The sequence below is a fragment of the Lepidochelys olivacea genome (assembly GCF_965140295.1).
Source record: "Lepidochelys olivacea isolate rLepOli2 genome assembly, chromosome: 3".
NCBI lineage: Eukaryota > Metazoa > Chordata > Testudines > Cheloniidae > Lepidochelys > Lepidochelys olivacea.
In genome coordinates, this window is record NC_140413.1 from 158,979,377 (window position 1) to 158,994,366 (window position 14,990).

The 14,990-nt window shown below is 43.0% G+C and overlaps 1 protein-coding gene across 2 annotated transcripts; it reads left to right on the forward strand.

Moving 5' to 3' along the window:
• The first annotated feature begins 546 nt into the window (after window positions 1-546).
• SDE2 (SDE2 telomere maintenance homolog) lies at window positions 547-14,672 on the forward strand. Of its 2 annotated transcripts, none has more exons than XM_084625252.1 (7): window positions 547-724; window positions 2,996-3,113; window positions 5,572-5,683; window positions 6,295-6,464; window positions 8,301-8,412; window positions 9,924-10,306; window positions 13,807-14,040. In XM_084625252.1, coding segments are annotated over exons 1-7 (1,005 nt in total). In that variant the 5' UTR covers window positions 547-616; the 3' UTR covers window positions 13,809-14,040. The 2 variants fall into 2 exon arrangements, with proteins under 2 accessions (XP_084481378.1, XP_084481377.1); XM_084625251.1 differs by having other exon boundaries at window positions 549-724; window positions 9,924-10,290; window positions 13,807-14,672.
• The last annotated feature ends 318 nt before the right edge of the window (window positions 14,673-14,990 follow it).

The window sequence follows — 14,990 nt, forward strand, 5'->3', positions numbered from 1 at the left end:
TGCAAAGTTTTGGTTTGAATGCCTAATTTTAGGATTCAAAGCCTGAAAAAGTTGGCCTAAGCACCTAGCTAGTAAGGCAAGGACACATTGGAGATTACAGATAGTGTGGGGGTTGCACTAAATTTTTGGTGGTGTACTGATCGTTTTGTAGGTACATATCCCGCGTGGCTTCAAAAATACACCAGCCGCGAGAAGAAAAAGCTCCCAGTTCACAGGATGGCCTGGGGGGGAAGATCACAGTCCGACTAAGGCGGCTGCCTTGTAGTTATTGCAAAGGCTGCAGACGGAGTAAAGCAGGGACAGCAGCTCCTGGTGCTGCGCCCTTCTCTGCTGCTCTGGCCCAGGACGAGGCGACCGGGAGGGAGGGAGACGGACTGGCAGGCAACCGACCTCTTGTGGTCACCCCGCAGCTCCGCCCCGGCGGCCCCGCCCTTCTTTATCGGTCTTCTCCAGACCTGCCCCTCCCGCTGCGACCCACGGGCGGGGCCCCTGCCAGCCACGTGACGGCTGCCCAGCTTCCGGGTTGGCTTCCTGCGTCATCAGCATGCGCCGTGCCCACTGCCTGCCCTGCGGCGCTTCCTCTCGCGGCTAGGCCGGGGCTGCTGAGCGGGGGAAGATGGCGCTGCTGGTGCGGGACCCGGGCGCTTCTCGAGCGCAGCTCGTGCCGCTGCCCCCCGGGGGCGGCTCGGTGCGGGACTGGCTCCGCATTCGCTGCCGCGCACAGGTAGGAGCGGGAGCGCAGCTGGGGGCGGCCCTGCCCGTATTGGGGGTGCCTCTGCTCTCGGGGGAGGGGAGCCCCCGAGGGAGGGAGGAAGAGGAGGAGGAGGAAGAAGAAGGTGATGTTGATCTGGTCCCTAAGTTTCCACTGTTGCCCTCAGAACCTGGGTGCTGCCCCTGCTTGGTGTCTTGGGCCTGCTCGTGAATCATTCTCTTCGCTACAAAACCTGCCCCTGTGTGGACTAAGGTCAGGCTTGACAAAGCCCTGGCTGGGATGGTTTAGTTGGGGATTGGTCCTGCTTTGAGCAGGGGGTTGGACTAGATGACCTCCCAAGGTCCCTTCCAACCCTGATGTTCTATGACTAGGTTCTAGTGTCCCGCTACTGGAGCGTTTGCTTTTACTGGACAAATTAGAAAATCTCTTTACCAGCAAAGATGTGAGCTTGAAGACCTGTCGCTCCCCCTCTAAATCTTCAGTAGTTGAGGCGATCACTGAAATATCAACAGTGCCCATACCTGCAGCTTCTTGAGCAGTTTCAGGATGTCACTGATACTTAAACTATAATAGAGGAGACCCTGGTTTTGGGTCTTGGCAAATAAATGAGATACTGATTCCTTAAAATCTCTAGTAGGATTCTGTTGATTACTATGTTTTTCTTAATATGTATAAAACAATATCTTATTGCAGTGACAGTTAGAGGCCCCAGCTGAGATTGATGCCCCTTTGTGCCAGGTATTGTACAAATGCATAATAAGAGCAATCCTCTTTCTCTTAAGAGCATGCAATCTAAATAGCAAGAGAGATGAGGGAAAGATGAGGACCTGAGACACAAGAGATATTATGTGGTGTGCCTATTAGGGGTCTGGAACACATGACTTATGAGGAGAGGCTGAGGGAACTGGGATTGTTTAGTCTGCAGAAGAGAAGAATGAGGGGGGATTTGATAGCTGCTTTCAACTACCTGAGAAGTGGTTCCAGAGAGGATGGTTCTAGACTATTCTCAGTGATGGAAGAGGACAGGACAAGGAGTAATGGTCTCAAGTTGCAGTGGGGGAGGTTTAGGTTGGATATTAGGAAAAACTTTTTCACTAGGAGGGTGGTGAAACATGGGAATGCGTTGCCTAGGGAGGTGGTAGAATCTCCTTCCTTAGAAGTTTTTAAGGTCAGGCTTGACAAAGCCCTGGCTGGGATGATTTAATTGGGGATTGGTCCTGCTTTTGAGCAGGGGGTTGGACTAGATGACCTCCTGAGGTCCTTCCAACCCTGATTTTCTATGATTCTAAAGTCACACAGGAAATCTGTGGCAGAGTAAGGAACTGAGCCCAGATCTCCTGAGTCCGCATCTGGTGCTGTAAATATAAGAACATTATTTTTCTCAATTACAAATGATGGTCTGCAATAGCCAAAGTCTACCTTTTAAAAAAAATCCAGTTTTGTAACCTCTTCTGCCTTCACAGCCTTAGGGAGAACAGCAAGGCTTGCACTCCCAACATCTGCAGGTGACAGCAGTGAAATATTTCACTCTTTCTGTCCAGCTGCATCAGACATGCTCTGCCCACTTGCCATGCAGGGAGCCAGGAATGTCTGATCTCATCTTCCTACAATTACTGGAGGAGTTGACAACGCACTAGACAAACTTTGACATCCTGGGGTTGTGGGTATCTTCTTTCTTTCCTCTGATTGCCCTAGAGGAGTGGAGGAAGAGGAGGTGCTTATTTTATTTTTTGACTAATACAAAGTTAAGCACCTCCAATAAGTGATATAAAGTGCATTTTAACAGTGGAATCCATTTGTAGGTGAATGTAAACTACTCTGTAAGCACCTTTAACCTTCACTAAAAACTTGAATTGGAAAATATACCTGTCATCAATAAATCATGATAATAATCTTCCCACCAGCAGAGCCCAGTAGCTTAAGAAAAAGGTAACTCCATAATGTAGCACATACCTGAGTGTACAATGTTAGAAATGGGAGGAGGGGAGGAAAGATTCCTTCCTCACCCCTATTTGCAGGCTGTGTAAATCAGGAATGAGAGACTGTACTTTGATTCCAGCTCATCAAATGAGTTACCCATAACTTGATTTAAAAATGTATTTGTAATTTTTAAGATTATACATATTCAGTGAATGATTGGGGGGGGTCTTAGAAAGCTTCTGCTTTGTTTTTAATTTCTTATTAAAAAGGAGGCAAAAAGCCTATTCTCCTTCTATTGTTTTAAAATGGATTACTCAGACTGATCAAAATCCGTTTTTATAGACTGAATGTTATTGTTTCTAGGGCATTCCTGAGGACAGTTTCTATGTGAAATGTAATGGGCGACTGGTTAATACTGAAGACTTGCTACAGGATGGAGTTGTTTATAGTCTGGAGCCAAGACTTTGTGGTGGAAAAGGAGGTCAGTTGCTGATGCTGCATGGGGGATTGTCAAATTTTTAATATATTCAAATCTAGGGGTAAAATTTCAAAGGCTCCTAAGGGATTTGAGAAACTAAATTTCAGTTAAAATCAACAGGAATTAGGCTCCTCAGTCACTTTGCTGTTTTTGAAAAGTTTACTCTAAACCATGACCTATGGAGGTTCTTAGCTTATTTTATTCTACAATAAACTTGTGAGTCAGAAAAGTCCTTGATAGCCAGAACCCCTTCATTCTAAGATTTTATGGCCATAAAGCTCATCACAGAATCTACCACTTGCCATGCAGTCCTGTGCCATAACTCAAGCTTTCATTTAAAAAAAAAAAATTCTAACCTTTATGATCATAAAAATGTGAAGTGAGTGTAACTGATGCAGTGTTGGTTTCCTGTGTCTGCAGTGCAGACAATCTGAAATTGTACCTGTGAAACCTAAACTTGGCCATTTAAATGTCAGAATAAACTGTTTCTGCTAAAGCAATTATCAGTGAAAGATTCAGCTATAATGTGTTTATCACAGAAACTCAAATTGCCTCTCAGCCGTTTAAGTTTCAAAAGACCCAGCTGCCTACTGCTCAGATGCCAGAACAACCCATTTCCTGCTCAATAACTGCATTAAATATATTCTGTATCATCAGTATAAAGATATGCACCCCTCTGAAACACTGCAATGTAGGCACATTATAAAACTGAATTTAATAACAAAGGTAAGCAGGTTACTGGACTAATTATATTTTCATATTTGGTAGGTAAATGCATTCCTTTTAAAATGTTCAGTAAAGTTCCCCATCATTTCCTATCTTCAGGCCACAGAAATCAAGGGGGCTTCCTTTAGAATTCCGGTCCAGCTTGCTACATCTTGTTTATAGAATTAGGCAGAATGAAAGTAAATACTGCTTCTGTGACTCTTTTTAATCCCCCTGAAGACAACTGGCTGCTAGTATCTGTTTATAACTTGCAAACACCCAGTGTCATGCCTGCCAGCTTCTACTCTACTGTGGCAATCCAGCATGCATCATTCTATGATGTCACAGTTGCCATTGGAGTCCTGCTGGACCAAGTCAACTAAATAGTATTTTTCAAAATCGTACCGTTGGCCTTGTCAAGTTCTTCTGTTTGGGTTTTAAAATAAAAATGTGGGGTAAAGCAAGGCACTCTGTCACAAGCCTGAGCCTATACAGGTCTGAGCCTCTGAAGACCTGCTTAATGGCCCCTTTGGGCTCAAAATCAGACCGTCACAGAGAAACTGAAATGTTTATGATAGGACTTGGGAGCGTTGCCATTGACTTCAGTAGGAGCAGAATTGGGCCCAGGTTTAGAAAATAGCTCTCTATACTCTTTAGAATATAAAATCCAGTGAAACCTGTAATAAGCAACTTCCTCACAAGTGTCTGCTTGGAATCAGCTTTGCAAAATTTTATTCACCTATGGCAGTAGTTTGTTTTAATAAGGGAGTGACTAGGTGACTCTCTTGTTCAGTGGGTGGGTGTCTGGCTTGGTAAATTTCCATGGCATTTTTTCAAGGCTGCTGTAAGGGTCTTCAAGGATTCTAGTACAGTTTTGTTCAACTTTTAGTTAAAGAATAGTGTAATAAATGGCACTTAGGTAGTACTTTAAAGCTCTGCACTGACATTAATCCTCACTGTTTCTTCACGGTAGTTAGGTAAGTATTATCCGTAACTCGTGAGGGGGTGAGATTGAGACAGAAGTTAAGTGAAGTGACAAGAACAAGTCAGTGGCAGAGGTGCAAGTAGAACACTAACATTACTGGGTCTCCACCAGACCACGTTGCCTTATGTGACTACCGCTCTTGGGCAATTAATTTTTGTTGGCACTCTGCAAAATCCAGGCTATAGCCTGCAAAAATCACTTTCCCAGCCCCTGTGCAGGTGTCCTCAATATATGGGAGTCCTGACAATGGTCCCATTGGGAGATCCTGGATAGATGGGAGGGGAGGCTCAAGTGGTCCCAATATGGAAAAGATTGAGAACCACTGTGCTAGAGGACTCCAGTAGCCTGTGGTATCAGGAATACAGATTCAAGGGATATCAGTAGCTCAGGAATTCAGCTGGCATGACTTCAAGAGAGCTAAAATTAAAAGATGGTTTAAGCTTAGTTATACCTTGAATGCCCCTCTTTGACTTGGTGTTTGAGACATTCAGCTCAATAATATAATTTATCACATTGTATCTATTAAATATTTACAGCTCATCTTTGGCCTCAGTTATTCTGAGAGAAAGCAAGTAGCTAAACTTTCAGTATCTCTTTCTTCACCACTGGTGAAGAAACAAGATTTTTTTTTTCTGTAGTATATTATGTCTCATTACCTTGATCTTTATTACTGGTGTGTGGGGAAGAGGGTGAATAGCTATTTTTAAAAATTGTTATGGTCCTGTAGATCTCCGTCTCGCAGCTTTGTAGCTGATTTCTGGTAACTTTCAGGTTTTGGATCTATGCTCCGAGCACTTGGCGCTCAAATTGAAAAGACAACGAATCGAGAGGCTTGCCGAGATCTTAGTGGAAGGAGACTACGAGACGTTAACCACGAAAAAGCGTGAGGCATTTACTTTATCAGAAATATCATTATAAAATACAATGACCTATCTTTCATTGTTAGAAGAGGTCAAACAAGAGGCTTTTATGGTCAGAATAATGAAACTTTATGGATATTAGAAGGAGCTTTTAGCTCTTTGAAACCCTTAACACAATATGGATAGAAGCTAGCAGGAGTCTACTGTCTGCTTGAAGAGTATACAAATTAGTGCAAATTAAAGGTGACCATACTGCAATGTGTTTGTGAGATGTTTGTCTGTACCTATTGTCAGTGTTTCTCAGGGATAGAATAGTGTTCTCACACAAAAGAAAAATTATAGGATCCTCAAAGCACACAACCATGTAGCTGCAGACCAGTGATATTCACGCAACTTTGGAGCCCATCATTAATCTGTCTTGCATAAATAAACCTTCCTCCCTCCAGTAGTGAAATTTCCATGTGTTGCTGCAGGGTGCATCTTTTTTTTTGTGACTAACTCACTTATTTCCTATCCTCTTCCTTTTTCTGTCCCCATCAGTGGGTGAAAGTGTTCAGTAACTGCAGAGCAATAATCATTGTTAGATTAAAATGACTGAATGGTTCCTATTTTTTGGACCCTTTTTTCTCTGCAGAATGGCTGAGTGGGTGAAGCAGCAAGCAGAGCGAGAAGCAGAAAAAGAACAAAGACGCCTAGAAAGGCTGCAGCGTAAACTTGCAGAACCAAAGCACTTTTTCACTAATCCAGACTACCAGCAACAGTGTCACGAGATGGCTGAGCGGCTAGAGGATTCAGTTCTTAAAGGTACTACTGAGTACTTGGAATGACTCCTTAAAATAACTGTTATCAGTCAACATAGGACTGTTTTCAATCATATCTTATTAAAATATGGCTGTTTGAATTAACACTATTTGAGAAATTGTTACTGACCTTAAATATTTCAGGCTACATTCCACTATTTCATCTGGGTGAAATAGACCAAATTTGACTTCTAATTAGGGCTGTCAAGTGATAAAAAATATTAATCGTGCGATTAATCGCACTGTTAAACAATAATAGAATACCATTTATTTAAATATTTTTGGATGTTTTCTACATTTTCAAATATATTGATTTCAGTCACAACACAAAATACAAAGTGTACAGTGCTCACTTTATTTTTTAGTAAAATAATTTACACTAAAAAAACAAAAGAAATAGTATTTTTCAGTTCACCTCATACAAGTACTGTAATGCAGACTCTTTATCATGAAAGTTGAACTTACAAATGTAGAATTATGTACAAAAAACCTGCATTCAAAAATAAAACAATGTAAAACTTTAGAACCTACAAGTCCAATCAGTCCTACTTCTTGTTCAGCCAATTGCTCAGATAAACATGTTTGTTTACATTTGCAGAAGGTAATGCTGCCCGTTTCTTGTTTACAATGTCACCTGAAAGGGAGAACAGGTGTGTGCATGGCACTGTTGTAGCTGGCATCACAAGATGTTTACATGCCAGATGTGCTAAAGATTCATATGTCCCTTGTTGCTTCAACCACCATTCCAGGGGACATGCATCCATGCTGATGACTGGTTCTGCTAGATAACGATCCAAAGTAGGGCGGACCAATGCATGTCAATTTTCATAATCTGAATCAGATGCCACCAGCAGAAGGTTGATTTTCTTTTTTGATGGATTGGGTTCTGTAGTTTCCGCATCAGAGTGTTGCTCTTTTAAGACATCTGAAAGCATGCTCCACACCTCGTCCCTCTCAGATTTTGGAAGGCACTTCAGATTCTTAAATCTTGGGTTGAGTGCTGTAGCTATCTTTAGAAATTTCACATTGGTATCTTCTCTGCATTTTGTCTAATTTGCAGTTAAAGTGTTCTTAAAACTAACATGTGCTGGGTCATCATCTGACACTGCTATAATACGAAATATATGGCAAAATGAGGGTAAAACAGAGCAGGAGACATACAATTCCCCTCCAAGGAGTTCAGTCACAAATTTAATTAATGCATTTTTTTTTTAACAAGTGTGATCAGCATGGAAGCGTGTCCTCTGGAACGACAGACAAAGCGTGAAGAGGCATATGAATCTTTAGTGAGTCTGGCACATAAATAGCAGTGCCATCAAAAACTCTCTGAAGATGGTGATAGGAACTCAGCAGTAAGAATCATATGTAAACTTTTTTGTAGTAAACAGATCATAGATTAACAAATTTTATGGAGAGTTTAGAAATAGACTATAATAAAATATCTGGATTACACAAGTGTCCTTTGCAGTTACTTTGTGTAGCCATTGATTGTTACCCTGTTGGGAGGTTCAGCAGGGGCACGAGATACCTTTTCACCTCAGAAGTGCTCTCTCCGGTACAGGGTTGACTCTCCTGTGGGGAAGCTTTTGCTGCTGCTGCCCACATTATGCCTGTTCTGAGTTTATGTGGAAGACTTCACTCTCCAGGGCTCTCAGTCCAGCACCTTCCACGAATACTAAAGAAAGACATCTTACGTACTTATGGAAAGTAATTGGAACCATAGAGCATCCTTGTTCTCCTTGATCAGCTACTTGGAGCTTTAAAATCTTCTTATATGGATTTGGTAATCTCATAACAACCTAATATAGAGTAGAATAAATCTTTTAACTTTGCTTTGAAGGAATGCAGGCCTCTTCCAGTAAGATGGTGTCTCCAGAAACCAGTGATTGTCGGAAGCGCCCAAATGAGTCAGAAAAGAGTGGAGCTAAATTTGGGAAAAGGAAATGTTTTTGGTAAGTATTATGGCTTGAACAAGCTTCTTAAAGAATAAGAAAAGCAATAGATAATTACCAAGGGGAAATGATTACTTTTTGTATCACTGGTACAGACTTAAAATACCATTTTAACTAATCACCAGTAAAAGTCAGACAGCTGAAAGTGAGCACTCCCAGGAACAGTGCTACCGCCGTTCTACAGGCACCAAGGAAATCTAATCTGAAGAAGCTTTGACCCCTCTCGTCTTTCCCTCGTACAGTAACTCCTCACTTAAAGTCGTCCCGGTTAATGTTTTTTCATTGTTACGTCGCTGATGTATTAGAGAACATACTAATTTAAAGTTGTGCAATGTTTGCTTGTAACGTTGTTTGGCCATGGGAGCTTGGAACCAGGGTGGGCTGGCAGCTCCCCTCCACCACCCCCCCCAGCATCTCCCACCGGCTGGTGGCCGTGCGGATCAGCAACTCCCCGCTCTCTCCCCGTGCCTCCCGCCTGCAGCAATCAGCTGTCCCAGCATTCAGGGGGGAAGATGTGGTGTGCTGGGGGGGAGGGAGGAGAAGGGAGAGCAGGGGTGGGAAGAGGTGGGGCAGGGGTAGAGTAGGGGTGGGAAGAGGCAGGGTGGGGCCTTGGGGGAAGGGGGTGGAGTGGGGGCAGGCCTGGGGCAGAGCTGGAGGTTGAGCACCCCTGGTACTTTGGAAAGAACAGCAAGAGGAGCAGCTGGACGATTCACCCTCTGACTCCACCTTAACCAAGTTTCACAGTCATCATTGCTGAGTACAGTATTGCATTATTTGTTTAAAATTGTTTAAAACTTATACTGTATATGTATATAATGTCTTTTGTCTGGCGAAAAAAATTTCCCTGGAATCTAACCCTTCCCCTGCATTTACATTCATTCTTATGGGGAAATTGGATTTGTTTAACATCGTTTCACTTAAAATTGCATTTTTCAAGAACATAACTACAACATTAAGTGAGGAGTTACTGCACTGCTTCATGCCCCAGTGCGTCCTGCTGCCCTGCCCTCATCAGTGGTCATTCTGGATAATTAAACTGGGCTCAACCTTTCCTACCTTATGTAACTTGAAGACTTTTTTTTGACCCCTTTAATCTTCTCTCACTCCAGTTTGTTCATCTTTCGTAGAGAAAACAGTGGGAGAATCATAAATTGTTCTGTTCTTTTAACAAAATGAGTTTTTGAATTCCATTGTTTAAAATGATGAACTAGAATGATTAGACATAGTAAAGATGTTCATGTGGCTAAAGGTCTGCCATCTGGCAGTAGTAGATTTGGCTCATTCTTTAGTAGGAGTGCTTTAGAAAGTATATCTGGCTCCTGATGGAGTGCCTGGAGTTATGTACAGTAACAGTGACTTCTACCCTTTTGAGTGCAGGAATTAAATTGGTCTGGAGACAATCCAGTCTAGTCCTCCTTTGCTAGGCTAGTACAGTGAGTTCTTTGGGGCACGTGAAGGAGAAAGTAACTCCTTTTTAATTAAAATTTTTTAACCAGTGTTGTTTGTAACAGGATGGGAGTGGAAGGACTGGCAGATCCCGAGAGCTCAGATGATGGTGATAGTGAAGATGATTCTCCTAGCATGGCAGAAGGTAGTTGGCAATCAACTGGCAGCCACGTTGAAAAGACTGAACTCACAAGTGAGTGGCCCAGTAGCTCAGAGGATTCCACTGGATGCAGTTCAACCTCCAATCCTACTGAGAAATCACAAGAACAACAAGAAGATCTTGGAAAAGATCTACCAGAGAAGGTGCCCGCAGGTGGGCAGACTGAAACTCCAGCAGCTGATGAAAAAAATGAAGCAGCTAAGACCCTGAAGGATGGGGAGCAAGAGAATGTTTCAGCTACTCAGCAGGAAACAAACCAGTTGCAGAGCACAGTAAGCAGTACTAAATGTGAATGTCTAGAGATGGACTTAATGCTTCTTTTTCCTCTCTGCCCATCATCTGTCTTTGGACCACTTTTTCTATCATCCAGTTAGTGAATGACCTACCTAACTGACATAAAGGGACACGGCCAAAGTAGTTGGGTCTAAAAATTAACTTGCCTTGATGGTTCTCATGGTAATTCATATTTCTAAATAATGCTCACTCTGGGCTCTAAATAGCTCCTTATAGCAGCTCAAAACAATTCCCAAGTTACTGCATGAACCACTTTAAGACCAATTGGCTTAGTTATGCTAGATCAGAGGTGGGAAAACTACGGCCCGTGGGCCACATCTGGCCTGTGGGATCCTCCTGCCTGGCCCCTGAGCCTCTGGCCCAGGAGGCCTCTCCCCTGCTGTTCCCCCTCCCCCGCAGCCTCAGCTCACTGCGCTGTCGGCGCAATGCTCTGGGCGGCAGGGCATTGAGCTCTTGCCGGGCAGCGCAGCTGCAGAGCCGTGGCCTGACCCAGTGCTCTGAGCTGCGCGGTGGCGGGGCTGGCTCCAGCCGGGCGGCACGGCTGCCTGTCCTGGCGCTCTGGGCAGCCCGGCTGTAGCACCGCCAGCCACCGGTGCTCTAGGCAGCTGGGGGGGGTTGGATAGAGGGCAGGGGAGTTTGGGGTGGTGGTTGGGGGATGGTGGTGTGGATAGGGGGCAGGGCCGTCAGAGGAATGGGGGCAGTCAGGAAGCGGGGGGTGGATGGGGCGGCAGGGGTCAGCCAGCGGCAGGGGTCCCAGGAGAGCCGTCAGGGGACGGGGGGGTTGGATGGGGTAGGAGTCCCAGGAGGGCCATCAGGGAACAGGGGGCTTGGATCTGATGAATATGGATGTGTATAGTGGACTTTGGTTTGCCTTGTTCTGACTATTCATTCAGCAGAAGTGTTCATAAAAACCTGCCAGTGTGCCTGGGCTCCTGCAGGGGATGGTAGCTAGAATGCTCCCTAAGTGGCTATATTTCCTCAATATCATGTGGTCCATATATCTGTTGGTGAGGTGATGTTAAGTGATCATTATACTAGTGTCTTGAGGCCACTTAATTATCTTCAATACACATCAGTCTTATCCTGAAGCCATCACCTTCACTCAACTGAAAAATACCACTGGTTAGGACAGGAGGAAGATCAGTGAAAGATACATCCTGCACTATGGACTAAAAGTGGCCATGTACTAGCTCTAATGGAAACTAACTCCAGGGAGAGTCCTCCAGTGACACCTATCACAAAACCCCCATGAGTTCAGCACTGGAACCAAAGCAGTAATGCCTCAGATTGTAACTAGAGTGATAGGTCATGGGGGAATGTTAATCTCTGAGATAGCCAAGTCCTAGCATGTCTAGGGCTCTCCACGTCTAACTGCTCTCAGCTATCTATTCTCTCTCTTTCCTGAAGCGGTTAGGCACCCCTCATGAGTGTCTTTCCTTTTTCCCACAAGTGTAGCCAGAGATCATCCCATTTGTCTGAAAAGTTCTTCCTCTTGGAAAATATACTCTACTTTGTAGGATGAAAGATTTTTCCGGCTCACTGTATCAAGTTTGGTCACATCACCTTTAAGTGTAGGTTGACCTTAATATTCATCCTTGAAGGTTACCTAAGTTAGAAGTTAGTCACTTGGGGCTTTTGTTTGGAGCAGACAAAAGCCAATTGACTAGTTCATCTATCTCGGTTTTCTCTTATATAAACACTTCAGTGTGGTGTTTGGACAAACCACCTTAGATAACTGAGACTGCAGCTCTCATTCAAGCAACAAGATTCGGTTCCAGTATGTCTCTTAGACAGTAGCAGCTCCTGGGAGCAAGGATGTGATGTGCCACGGTTGAGTTTCCAAACAGTGGTGGAAGAGCAGATTTAAAGAAAACAATGAATCCATTATCTCAACAGTGGAGTAACCTGCTTACTCATATTTCCTTAATAGATGGGCAGTTCAGAGTCTTATGTATCACATCACTGACAAGGTATATTAATTACTTTGTTGAATTTTTGTCAGCTACATGAGAGGCCTGGATTAGCTTTCTAGCCAATGAAAATTTGATTTTCAGCCTTTGACTTCTGCAGAGTCTTTCTTAGTCGTAGTAATATGTTTGGACGCATTCATTCCAAAGAGCTGAATCTTGACAATTGGCAAGTAAGTGAACAAACAAAATTGAATGAGGGAAAACCCATCACAAAATGTACTTGAGTTTTTAACAGGTGTAGTTCAGTTAACTGAAACTTTGTAATATATGCTTGAGTGGACAGTAGGAACTATCTTAAACTGGATATTTGCAACACAGCGGTGTTTTATCTTTTCCCTCATTATTTGCAGCGTTCCCGCCTCTTGGAACAGGAAACTTCACAAATGGCATAGTAAATTCTTGTAGGTAGCAAATATTATGATGGTGCCCGCTGCATTTTGTGAAAGTAGTGACGATAGTAATAAGACCTCAGAACAGCTCCATTCGGTGCTAAGACACAGTGAGGGGGTTTTGGTTTTGTTTTTTTTGTATGTGTAGCTTGGCAATGTGCGATACTGTACAGAATCAGACCCTGTTCTTAAGTAAACACTTACTGCTGGTTATTGGGCCAACAAATGAGCTGTCTCATTTCCATCACTGGGACCGTTTATTATTGAGTCCCTTTTGTTAACTCAAGCATGACACTTCATAGATGGCACTGTGCTTGTTAATAAGTGGTGTAAGAGTTGTCCCAAATTCCATATTCGGTTCAGTGGATACTAATAAATTGCATTGATATGACTCTTCCTAGAAGTTGAAGATGCTGATTTTCTTCATTTAAGGCATGGTTGGTGTCAGCTATGCTATGCGTCAAGATAAGATGCACTCCTAGAGCTTTACTCTCCCCTAAACACCTCATAAAAAGAGAATAGTTTGTCTGCAGTTCTTGTAACTTCAAGGTGGTTGAAATAGAAAAGTAGGCTGTCCCACCCCCTTTCGTGCTACTCATGGTGACTATTTCATCTTGGCTATATTCCAAATGAAGAAGGCTTGTAGCTTTGTGTCCTAGGTAGTGGATGGCCTGTGCAACTGAAGGATAAGGTGTTGAACTGTTAAGTGTTCAAGAATTCTGTGTTCATGCGATTATTTTTCTGTTACTTCCGAAGAACAAGAAGATAACAGGTCACTTGTTTTTATTTCCAGTTTGTTCAGCCCTCTCTCATAAACAGACTGTTAAACCCTGACCACTAATTTGGTCCATGGTATTTTGGCAGGATAACTTTAGAAATATAGTTGTCTGTATATCACAAAAAGGAGTCTTAGGTTACTGGAATTCAAGTTTAATTGTGAAAATATCCCACTTACTGTACATAGATGTTTAACTATATTGTCACACTTTGAAAGTGTTTGGGTAACTTCCAAATAAGCCTGGAGTAGTAGTCTTCTGTAAAATGAATTCTTGTTGGAGACCAAATGAGCATAAGCCAAGAAGAACATATTGTTAATCTATTAAAACAATGAATTAATTGCATGTTCTCTCTGCAGGAGCCTACGCGAATAGATTTGCTGGCATTCAACTCTGCTGCCGAGATGGAAGAGCTAGGATTAGAGATGCTGAAGTTCGAACTGATGGCTCTAGGTCTGAAATGTGGAGGCACTTTACAGGAAAGAGCTGCGAGGCTTTTCTCAGTGAGAGGTCTGTCTAAAGACCAGATAGATCCGGCCCTGTTTGCAAAGTCCTCTAAAGGGAAAAAGAAATAAAATATATGCTGCTGTTAATTTCTGTTTATATCTGCACACTTCAGAAAAACAGCTTCTGTTCTGCTGTCACTCTGTGGGTTACGGTACCAACTGATGCTTTTATTAAGACCATTAAAAAATGGAAATCGGAGTATCTACACGCATCAAGTGCAAGTGGCAAGTTACAGAGCAAATTGCATAGTAGTAAGTGCTAAGTATTAAAGGGAGCTGAAAATGTAAACTGCTACATTTAAATCATATAATTAACAGCACACAGTGTCCCAGGAGGGTAGGAGAAACTGATGCTCAGAAGAGAGTGCTTTCCAGAAACGGATGTTCAACGCTGTCAGTGCCCAATTAAGTAAAAGTCAAACTAACTGAGTTAATATAGGATTACTAATCTGCTTTAATCTCCAGTTAGCCCAGATGGAACATGATTCAGTCTTGACAACTGAAGTCTGTCTTGAGGGAAAGGGAAACCTGTTGTATGGGTGACTTCAGATATGGTTAAATGCACTCTTTGTGAATTGGCTTGATAGTGCTGTCAAGCGTTGGTATAACAGGCTAATACAAGTGAAAACTTCGCTGTTTTGTGTGTGATATGACTTGTTGGTGTAAATATGTTTTCTTTAAATGAAAAGCAGTTTAATAAAGGAATCTTTATATATGAAGCTCTAGAAGAGACTTTGAATGGGGGAAAGGAGAAGACATCACGTATAAATACTTTTGAAGTACGTAATACACATGAAGGAGGCAAATTAATTGGAAGACAACGTGGAGCAATGGCTTGAAGCTTAATGAGAAGTCTTCCTAATAAAAGCAGCAGAGTATGTTCTCCAGGGAGCTGGATGAAGCACTATTATTGTAGGTATTCTAAAGCATGTTTTATACCACAATAGTGGAGATGGCTGTCATGAGTGGTCCTGCAAATTTACAAGGGGCCACGTGTTGAAGGCCAAGGGCCACATGCTGCCATGGATTTGTGGGTG

Excerpts from the sequence above, each read along its gene's own strand:
- SDE2 (XM_084625251.1), top strand. The coding sequence starts at position 617 with ATGGCGCTGCTGGTGCGGGACCCGGGCGCTTCTCGAGCGCAGCTCGTG. Across the intron at positions 3,114-5,571 it reads ACTTTGTGGTGGAAAAGGAG|GTTTTGGATCTATGCTCCGA; the intron begins GTCAGTTGCTGA and ends GGTAACTTTCAG. Across the intron at positions 8,413-9,923 it reads GGGAAAAGGAAATGTTTTTG|GATGGGAGTGGAAGGACTGG; the intron begins GTAAGTATTATG and ends TGTTTGTAACAG.